The 11360-nt window shown below is 31.4% G+C and overlaps 1 protein-coding gene across 1 annotated transcript; it reads left to right on the top strand.

The window, feature by feature from the left end:
- Positions 1 to 336: 336 nt before the first annotated feature.
- On the top strand, positions 337 to 10796 carry LOC131952124 (PAX-interacting protein 1). The gene is made up of 21 exons (XM_059314645.1): positions 337 to 515; positions 2047 to 2184; positions 2331 to 2374; positions 2708 to 2768; positions 3056 to 3169; positions 3486 to 3790; positions 4139 to 4445; positions 4956 to 5157; positions 5416 to 5507; positions 5746 to 5841; positions 5995 to 6129; positions 6541 to 6662; positions 6806 to 6990; positions 7129 to 7172; positions 7413 to 7492; positions 7861 to 7957; positions 8223 to 8391; positions 8491 to 8591; positions 8725 to 8859; positions 8962 to 9037; positions 9632 to 10796. The coding sequence occupies exons 1-21, from the start codon at positions 417 to 419 to the stop codon at positions 9715 to 9717; spliced, it is 2688 nt and encodes an 895-aa protein (XP_059170628.1). The 5' UTR covers positions 337 to 416; the 3' UTR covers positions 9718 to 10796.
- The last annotated feature ends 564 nt before the right edge of the window (positions 10797 to 11360 follow it).

The raw sequence follows: 11360 nt of genomic DNA, 5'->3' as shown, positions 1-11360 counted from the left end.
TCCAAGATATATTGGGGGGGGGAGCAGAAGTGGTTCTGGATAGAATAATCGTCCATTGACATAAGCAAATTAAAAAATTTAAATTTAAATGTAGGCCTAGTTAAATTTTGCTACCCTAATTAAAAATATATAAAGTTTAATTATACCCTGAAATCACACTATTTGTACAATATATTTGACTTTACTTTAATTGAGAGGAATTAAAAATCAAATAAAGAATCTTCAAAACGTTACATTATTATTTACGTAAAAATAGAATTTATTCCAGAGATTTACACGCATTACTGTCTATTAGATTCAGGGTAAGATAATTCTTATCGGACTATATTACGCGGAAATATTGGTACAAAAATCTCATCATACACATAACAATGGATGTCTGTTCAAAATAAGAGGACTGCCAATATTAAATACAGATGGGTTTAGAAAATGATAACAGTAGTGCTCAAGACGTACCACGAAATGATATTTTTAAAGGCGTAACGTACTATGTTGTTGGAAATATAAGTGAAAAGGTAGGCCGTAAAAATATAAAAAATAATTCAAGTGCCGGTCTTATCATTTCTTTCTTCACTCATCGGCTGTCACTCGGTCTATTATTTCGCCAACCAACAATCTTTTCTACTCTCACTCTGTCTTAGACTTAGATCTACTTTGCTAAATTATTAGGCCTATTAATATAATAAAGGCTATTAGATCTATAAATTATTTACTTCTTAGGTTAGATCTAGAGATTCTAGACTAGATCTAGACTAGAATCTAAATCTAGATCACTAGATCTATCTCTAGGTCTCTACTCTGTACTAGAACACTAGATCTAGATCTAGAATCGGTAAAACCTTAGTTTAGCGTCGGAAATTATCGGGTAATGTTTGTTGAGTTTCGGTAACTAGAGTTACGGTAAACCATGGTTTATTTGACCATTGAAATATAAATAAATTGAAAGTCGATTGTAGTAAATTGTTTTAATTTTTTTAAGTTTAATCAACAAAAGGAAACAAGAATAAATATAATAGTAGATTTAAATTAGTAGATCTAAAAAAAAACAAAAAAATCAACATATATTAATATAAATAATGAAGTCAAATGTTATAATTTAATGCTTTTGGCTTGCAGCGGATTTGCGACCATTAATTATTTAGATCTAGATCTAGATCTAGCTAGATATCTAGCTGCTAGGCCAAGTAAAAAAATCTAGATTACGAAAATAGTAAAAATGATTACCAAATGTAAAAATGATTACAAAAATAAATCTATCCAAATTTTAAACATTCTGTATAAAAATAAAAGATGAAGTCAAATAAAGTATGGTTTACAGTACTTCCGGTGAATTCCGGAAGTGTGTGACAGACTTTGGCATTGTTTTACTGTTTTTTACTGCTATACGATTCCGGAATAATAACCGACGCTAAACTAAGGTTTTACCCTAGAATCTAGATCTATATTCAAAATGCTGCGCAGAGAGCTTTTTTAGTTTTTAGTATCCTGTGGTGTGTTTGTGTTAGTTTTTAAGAGTTTAAGACTGCTAATCCGAGATTCTCGAGTTCGGATTCCGGGCTGGAGTCAGTAAGAGTAAGAAGTCCTGAGTCTAACAGCTCTGATGGGCACTTGACATTTTAGGGCACGGCAAGTAAAAGCGGCTAGCCTTATTGCTCACCACACTATCCCTTCATATGCTGAGGTCACTAAAACAACTAAAACAGGTGAACTCTATTAAATAGAGTACTCTATTACTATTTGGTTTCCATCAGGTTTGAAAAAAGCTACTTTACTTAAATGGTTAATTGCATTAATGTCTTTTATTACATAAACATTCGGCATGCGAAATACCATTATAAGTTTTACTATTAAATTATTGTTAGGTTATGTACTAAGTATAGGTTTGATGTTTATTGACAGTAATATAAGCTTTATAACTTTATAAGAAATTAAATAAATATTAAATAGGCATGGCAAACTTTGGTCCTTCTTCTTTTTATTCTGTTATTCCCTAATTTTTGTTTAACATCTATTCCTGTTTATTTATTACTCTTGTAACAATCAAAGGTGACAACATTGTTGGAGCAGAATGGAGCTAAAAGAGACTCGTACCTCTGTGAAATGGTCAGTATTGTCATTGCAGACAGTACAGGCTCGGACGATTATTCTGAAGCAAAAGAGCTTTTTGAACTGCCTATTGTTACGGTAAATAACTTTTTTATGAATTTTTTGTTATATCACCTTTGTTACTTTTTGTTTAATTTCCTTGTTTAAAACTAATACCTCTACCTCCCTTAATGTAAATTTTAGATTTTTTTTTTTTTTTAAACTTTTTACAATCTACTTTTCAGAGTGATTGGGTGATACTCTCTGTAAAATGCCAAAAGCAATTACCGTATCCTTTTTGGAATTTTTTTAAAAAGTACATACTTTTAAGGAAAGGAAACTGAAATGTCTATTTTTTAAAATTATCATCATCTTTTCCCATTCGTGCATAAGTCACATAAGGCAGATGAAGTAGTGTTCGTCCATTTAAATTACCTTGGCGTACAAAGGTCAGCATTATGCCTAACTGCCTTTGTTACACTTAATGCGAGTCAGGTACCCATCAGAGTTGGCTGGACTCAGGATTGTTCTATGTACTTGAGTTAGGGATTGGAACTCAATAATTTGGTGCTCTAACCCATGTTTATTAATAAATTAATATATTTCCTTAACCCGTAACTAGTAAAGAAATATTCTTTCTTGAAGATAAATTATTCTCAGGTGTAATCGCATGTCCTGGAGAAGTAAGTATTTTAACTCATTTGTTCATCTTTGATTATTAAACAAACATACATTAACAGTTGTACATTTTAAGTAACTTTTGCACTGTAAGTTTCAATAATCATAAATAACAAGTTTTATTTGTTTAAAGCTGCAATTAAGTTGAAACCAGATCTATGAACTCCTCAAAATGCATGTATTATTTATATCTTTTTTTTTCTGAACTGTTATTTTCTAGTACTTTTTTTTTAAAATTATGTTAAGATATATTTAAATTACTATCATTTAAAAATGTGTTTAATGTTATCAGATTGATAACGAGGATGCTCTTCCATTGTGGGGGATGCTGGTCTACCATGGTGGTAGGTGTCAGCCAAATTTAGATGACACAGTTACCCATCTTATCACTACAAGTACTGAAGGGGTTAGTCTTAATTTATGATTTTTGTTTGCTAATAACAGTAGCAAAAATTAAATCATTGTACTAAGATAACATGCAATTTATTTTTACTTGTTTTTATTTACTCGAGAATGACTATAGAGTTAACTTATTTTTTTCTTTATAGTTAATTACATTAAAAATAGTTGTTAATGCATTGGCTATAATTTGTAGGTTTTTACTTCAATTCATTACTTTAATCTATTAAACTTGAAACAGCATTATCGTTTTATTTCAAGTTTAAGTATAATGTTAATACATTATCTCCAACCTAATAGCAATATTAATACTTTATTTCTAGCCTAAGTATACTGCTGCTCTTCAGTACGGGGAAAAAAAGAAAATTGTCACCCCTGACTGGGTCTCAGACTGTATATCTAAAAAGGAAATTCAAGACGAAGAGATCTACCACCCTAGATGGCTGCAGTACCCCAAACCTCAACCACCCACCCCTCCACCAGAACTACCATCAGATATGGAGTTGGACACCCCATTTACCTCATCCTTTGATGGCATGCCACCCTTGGAGGTCATGAATATCTCTCCTAGTCACCAGATGTTTTCAGTCCGACTAAATCACAGTAAACCATTTCCTCCAGAAGACAGGTGCAGTAGAGTTTTGTCTTCTTTCAAAGCACAAATTATTTCGCTTCTTTTAACCATATAAATTATATACATTTATCTTTTCTTTGAATTCACTTTAATATCTATGAGATAAATGATAAAGCACACAATGGCTAGCCTGCATATCTGAATTTTGTGTCCTGTGATCAAGTCACTAGGCCATCCCTGAATCCTCACTGCTCTAATAGTGGTACCTAATGGGAAAGTAAAGGCAGCTGTGGCTTATGCTGATCATACATTTTTTTTCATAAGCTAAGTTTTTAGAAACATCCACCCTGTGAATCAGGCTTGAAAAGCTACTGAATGAACTTAAATATAAATACTCCACAGATTGGAAACGCCTCGACCTGACACCCCCAGCGCCAAAGAGGCCCTCGCCAGAAAAATAAGCAGCAGAATCTATAGCAAGTCTTCCTCTGAGCCTACAACACCAGAAAGGCCAAGTGTACCTATGCAACCGGTTGGTTCCCCTGGGTTATCCAGTGCTATCAGATTAAACCCATCAATGCCAAACATTGGTTTCCAGCCCAGACTTGAGCAGGCTAACATCCGAAACACACTAAGAAATATCACAAACAGAGCTGCGATTCCAGCTAATATACCAGTTAGACAGCCCGTCCCACCAGTTCCTCCAAAGGTATACCTTATTTATTTGATTGTTTTTTCTTTCACAAACCACTGTCTTGAAAAGAAAAACCCTTCGCTAGTTGTTTATTTTTATCTTTAAATTCAGGACTTTCTACACAAAAACCATGTTTTAGTTTGAAGCCAGTATTTATTAAAATGCTGGAATGATGTAATAAGGCTTCAATGTGCTAGTATTGCTCCCAATAACTCTTAATGCAATACAGAATATTAAATACTGTGATACAACATTTGTTTTTATATGCTGTTGTTTTTATAACTGATAACAAATACACTATAATACAGAATGACATAAAACTTACTTAGGGGTCATCCATTTATGACGTACACACGCAGGGGGGGGGGGGGGGGGTCCGAAAAAACTGACTTTTGTGGACGCATATGGACTTGTATAAGGAAAAATGGATTTTTGTGGACAGGGGGGGTCCGAAATCCAAAAAATTTGTGGATGTCATAAATGGATGACCACTTATCAGGATGTTTCGTTCAATTTTCCTTGCAGATGAATCCTATGGTTGGGATGGGTATGCAACCACAGCATCGACCGCCCCCACCAGATTATCCCTTCCCACCAAAAGCTCCTGTAATGTCAGCTCCCCCACCCGCGCTTCCAGTGCCCTCTCCCCACCCTGTGACCCCTGTCCCACCTGTACCTCAGACCCAATCAGGAAGTGTTTATTACGGCCATGACCCTAAAGAAAATGGTAAATACTGTTTGATATTGTTACAAATCACATGCCTAATAGGTGATTGCATTTTCAAAATGTACATTCTCATTTAATATTAACATATTGTTTTGTTGACTCTAAAAATTACCTCTTTAATCCATAATAAATGTTAAACATTAATTTAGATCAATACCATGCTTGATACATTCTGTTGTTGAGTAGATACATAAAGCGTGTTGGTTTGTTATATACAATTGTTGAGATGATGTACTAATACTAAGGATTTTTATTTAGTGCCCCCAGATCTCTGCCTTCTGGGCTGTGTGTTTTGTATCACAGATTATCAACATATCCTTGGTGCAGAAGAAGTTGCTGTATGGAGAAAGGTAATTAAAACTAGTTTAGCTTGGCAATGATTTTTTTACAATGACTAACTTTGGGTTCCAACATTTCTGAACAGTTTACAATCATATTTTTTTATTTTACTGTGTTTTTTTTATTTTTAACATATTTCTTATGATAAAATAAACATAACAGTAATTTTCTTTGAGAAGCTGTAATTAAAACTGTTGTAATTGTCACTAAAACAATTATACTGGAGTCTTGTTTTGTTTTTGTTGACAGGTAATGGAGCAATATGGTGGTCAGGTTGAATCATCCTATTGTAATAGAGTCACTCATGTTTTATGTTCCAATCAGAAATCAGATGTGTTCAAAATGGTGAGACATTTTTTTGTTTGTTTTGTAATTAAATAATTTGCAAGTTGTAAATACTATTTTAAAAACCGTAGGCCCTATTTACTTTTGCAATAATAAAATGTACATAATTAATGTAATTTACAACAGATTAACATGTTCGGTTATTTTTTCTAGGCACTTAAAGAAGGCAAAAGAGTCGTCACTGCCTTTTGGTTAAATGACTGCCTGTTACAGAAGAAGATGGTACCTCCATGGCAAGCTCTTCATTTACCATTGTCATTCCATTCAGAGAAGCCTGGGTTCAACCAGGTATGTCAAAAGACTGTTACATACTGCTTGCTTTCAACTTCACGTGATTAGGTTTACACTTTATAACCATTTCAAAGTATGGCTAGAATTGTATGATTGAAATGTTTTACTTTTTTTCAAAGTACTACCTAGTGGTTGTTTACGTTGTATATTGTATTGTTTGGTAAAATAACATTTGATTTCTATACAATTTTGGTGAACATTTTTACAATTTAAAATATGTTAATATTAAAAAAAACAGCAAAAATAATTGTCATTAATTAACCCATTGTATTGAGATTGTGGGAGAGATAATTATAGTTTCTATGTGACTTTACCAGTTGTTAAACAATGAATTTTTGTCTTGTCATTATTTCTTCACCACACAATTAGCTAATTAGGTCTACTGTCATGTTCTTGTCAAATTTTCAGATGATTAGTGTGACCAACTTTGATGGAGAAGAGAGAGTGAGGTTAAAACAAATGATCAATGCTATAGGAGCCAAGTATACTGGTTATATGACACACCATAACTCAGCTCTTATTTGTAAAAAGTAATTCTTTTTTATTAAATGTGAATCTGCTCAATTTCATTCTTTAATTTGTTACAAAATATCTTGATCTATATCTGTAGTAATAAGATGATCACTGAAAGTAAATGAATGTTTATAATGAATGAATTTCAATACTCTATTAGACCTGGTGGGTTGAAATTTGAAAAAGCTAAAGAGTGGAGAATAGCAGTTGTGAATGTTCAGTGGCTGTCAGATCTGGTCTTGGGGAATATGGATGCTCTGAGACTTCCTGTGCATGTGAGATATCTTCAAGTTGGACAAGGGAGAGAATTTCACATGGATTTGTCACGAGTAACCCACCTCATGGGTATGTCAACTATGAATATTTAATGTATGAGTTGTTTTTACCTGAAAACTTATTTAATGCCCTGTGTCAACACTTCCATTTAACTATAACAAAGCTAGTTACAATTAGTTCAGTCTTTTATTTTGTTTTTAATGTCAGGTGGCTGGAAATCTCCACTTAGAATTAACAAAGAAACATGGAAGGTTAGTTTTTTGTTGTTTTGACAGAGCTTTGAAAATAAAATTTATCATTTTTTAAATTTATTATTATCTTAATTTTTAACATAATAGATCTTTACCGATACATTAACATTTTTTCAAAAATAACATTTAATTGTTCATTACTTTTCCATTATTCCTACCATCATTACTGTGGTTAACTTATCTTTTTTCTGACTTGCCAATTTTAAAATATATGTGTTTCTTTTGGTTTTTTCCTTCTAGAGGTTTAGACCTATCACAAATTCTGCTATTGGTCAAGAAAACTCAAATTCGAATGGCCCATCACCACCCAAAAGACAAAAGTATATACCTAACTTATAAACCTTATCCTGATAATTTACATTTTAGCTATTAAGTTTAAAAAGTTTTAACCTATTATACCTTTGTCTGAATAGATTACATGGTCTATACTAATGCCTTTCAAAATATAAACACTAGCTAATCTGAAAGATCTAGTATAAATACCTGTTATGTTTATTTTAAGTTAAAAGTGAAAATTATAGTTGACTCTGAAACAGTAAGATCAACTTAACAAAATCTGCAGTTAACTGAATAAGTGAAAAAAACTGAAGAATAAAGTAGTATTAGGTGATGCCAGGTATATTTGTTGATTATTTTTCAACTTCAAAAAATTTGTTGAGCTCATTTTTAAAAATATATTATTGTACAGAGTTGATACAAGTACACCTGCACCCGAGGTGGGGTCGAATGTACCTAAGATTTTGTTCACGCTATACCCCAAGTCACAGGTGGCGAGACTTGAAGCTGTGAGTATTTAACTTGAAAATGGCTAAAAGAGCTAACCATTTTTTTATTCATTGTTAAAAAAAAATAATTTTAAAACATTAGGTTAGATACTAAATCTATTGGTCTACGTTTTTAAAATTAATGAAAAATTTTCTGATTTAACATAAGGCAAGTAATAACATAATTTTGCTACTTCAATTACTTTATTGGCCAACTTAAAATAAATTCACCATGCCTACTGAGGTACAGTTGTAACCAGTTTTAAATTTAAAAAATTCATTTCAGTTTGTAAAAAAACTTGGTGGTATAATAGTCACAAACCCATGTCACTGCACCCATCTGGTATGTCCGAGTCTTGTCAGAACCATCAAATTTTTTGTGGCCATCAACACCTGCAGGCATATCATCACAAAAGAATGGATCGAAGATAGCATCGCACAGGAACGATTTTTAGGTACTGTTGTTGATAGCTGCAATTATTTTCTGATAAATAATGCTTTTAATGTTTCATATTTAAAGTATAGAATAATTATAAGTTAAAAATTTATTTCAGATGAAACAAATTATTCTTTGAAGGATGAAAAAGGAGAAATAGCATTGAATTGCAACCTGTCAGAGTCAATGAGACGAGCTCAGTCTAGACCATTGTTCCAGGTCCATTTTATTTTTTTTAAATAAACCATATCAGGTTTTTATTTTAATTGATATTTATTCATAAATACAGATGACTGATATGTTTTAATTTTAATATTTAGCATATTTATCATTAGAAACATTTTTTTCACAGGGTTTAACATTTTACATAACACCAAGTGTTGTACCCCCAATATGCGAGATGATGACCATCATTGAAAGTGCAGGAGGTGTTTTGGTTAAGATTAGGCCATCGGTTAAACAAATTGCAGCGTCTATGGATGAAAAGGTTAGTTCTTATAACATCATAGGTTTTCTTAACTTTTGTTGCGTTTTTGTCATATATTTTTTTACTACATAACCCATTTTATTTTTTACTTTATTCTTACAGGGGCATCCTAAAATAATAGTTATTACCTGCCTTAATGATTTGCATCTTTCAGTTGACCTTCGCAATAGAAAATTACGTAAGTATATACTTGAATATAATTTTTTCTAAGCCTAGCTAATTATTAAATTTTCTATTTATATATTAAGAAGTACCATCTTGTATGGATTAGTGCTTTTAAAATCATGAAATAAGTGTGTGAGTTCAGTTAAGGTCTTTAAATAAACTTTATTTTTCATAGTTTTGTTATATTAGCGTTAAGTTGTTTATGAACAGCTTGAGTTGTGACAAATCTTAAGAATTGTCTACTCATTGAAATAATCTATTGCATCAAGGAGCTTAGAGCCTGGTAGAGGACAATGGCTTATATCTGAAGGACTATTTTGGATTTAAATTTTACCCTGTGAAGAGGTTTAAAAAAATAAAATCATTGACTGTTGCAATACTAATTGATTGTTTGAGCATAAGAAGGGCTAAATTTTTAACTGTCACCTTTTAGATATGAAGTGTTTTCCCTGTTTGTTTTTTTTAATTTATATGCTTAGGTAATAGAACATTAATCTTAACTGGAGCTAAGTAGTAACAAGTGGTTTTACTGGCTTCATATGTTGTTTCTTTGTTGCAAATGTAAGGGTAATTGTAAATTAATTATTTTACCTTTATTCATCCACAGCCATTTTTAATGCAGAATTTATTCTTACTGGAGTTATGCGCCAAGAACTGGATTATAACAGTTTTAGAATAATTGTTTCTCAGTAGAGTTGCTCCCTGCTGTTAAAAGCATTTATTGTCAATATTGTAAATATTATTGTACGTTCACATTTTACTTTCACTATTATTTCATCAAACCATTCTAATTAGGTACTGACATCATGCATAATATGATTTGACTTTTTGACATCTAAAATATGCTTGATTTTGAAAAAGTGAGGTGCTGTGTTTGAATGGCTCTACTAGCAACAGGGACATTTAATGACTAAATCAGATTTAAGCGAAATAAAAGGTTTTAGGTTTTTTTTTTTACACATAAAAGATGTTTGATGAAAGTTAACATTTTAAGTGCCTTTAACAATACATGTTTGTTGCATTATTTGAATGACAAATTTAACTGACCACTGATGATAATGGTATCGCATTTTTAAATTATTGGTTTCTTTTAGAATTGTAAATAAAAACTTGTTTTTCCCCCGGTATGTTTGTTCACAAAATCAACGCAATTCATATTGTATATACATTTTCATCTCGCATTACACATTTTAAAACCACATTGTATACATTAATAATAAAAATTATAATTTTATCTATAAACTGGGTACCTCAAGTAAAAAAACTCTTTCAGAAAAGAGTTTGTTTTTGAGGATCACTTTACCATTTACATGAATTTATAACTTTTTTATCTTAATAAAAATAGTACATGAGTTAGCTATCTGGTTTGAGTTCACTCTAACCCCACAAAAAGCAAACTATCAAACAGTTTCCCTATGGAGTTTCTGTAATTGCTGTTATTTTTTGTCCAAACAACACCAACACTGAAAAGGATGATATTGGTTTTTAATGTCCTAAATCCAATTTATAGCATTATAATGAGCTTACAAGACTAGTTTGCAGCTATACTTTTAATATTCAATTTATTTTTAAATAATAAAAATTACCTGAAAAAAATTGAATACTTATTTTTAAAAAAACGTTTTGTTTTAGTTTTTGTATACTTCAAAGGATTATATATTTACATAGTGCAGAATAGTGGTCTGTTTGAAATAAATAGAAAATTTTACACATTTGATATGTCAAGTCAATTGTTTGGCATGTACATTTTGATTAAACATTGACTAAAAATTGTTATGGCTCTTTTGTTTTTATTTTAAATATTTGCACGTGGTTTTACATCAAAACTATTGTCAGTAAATTAAACAACTTCTTGGAAATGGCTCAGAAATTAAATATTGTCAGTTTAATAGTCATAAAAATGTGTCCGGTAACTAACTGAAAAAAAATTATCATCTAAGTAAATCAACATAGAAAGAAAATTCACATCTTATAGAAAGTAGAAGCTAGGCCATTCCATGGTTATTTTCTTGTGTGCTACACTGTTGTATGAAGATTCATTATTGTTATTGAATACTGTCTGCATTCCATGCATTAATTTACTTCCTAAACAAAGCTGATAGACTTGTAGACTAAAAAACACTTAGTACATACAAATCATCTTCCTGTAGCATTCCTACATTTTACACCACTTTATAATAAAAAGCAAATTAAATTGCAAGTCAATCAGTCCTCTATTAAAATAACATTGATGGTGAAAAATGCATTAAAAATCGTTTTTGCTAATGCATTGCTGGGTGGTAGGGTACACACATCAAATAAGCACCCCCACCTCCTATGATTGATTCATTGCTAAA

Source organism: Physella acuta, unplaced genomic scaffold, assembly GCF_028476545.2.
Source record: "Physella acuta isolate Inbredline_101_S28 unplaced genomic scaffold, ASM2847654v3 ptg000855l, whole genome shotgun sequence".
In the NCBI taxonomy this organism is placed as follows: Eukaryota; Metazoa; Mollusca; class Gastropoda; family Physidae; genus Physella; species Physella acuta.
Note: the sequence above shows the minus strand (reverse complement) of the source record. Positions and strands in the feature narration are given on the sequence as shown.

Excerpts from the sequence above, each read along its gene's own strand:
- LOC131952124 (XM_059314645.1), top strand. The coding sequence starts at position 417 with ATGGGTTTAGAAAATGATAACAGTAGTGCTCAAGACGTACCACGAAAT. Across the intron at positions 2,375-2,707 it reads AAATGCCAAAAGCAATTACC|TAAAGAAATATTCTTTCTTG; the intron begins GTATCCTTTTTG and ends ACCCGTAACTAG. Across the intron at positions 8,392-8,490 it reads CGCACAGGAACGATTTTTAG|ATGAAACAAATTATTCTTTG; the intron begins GTACTGTTGTTG and ends AATTTATTTCAG.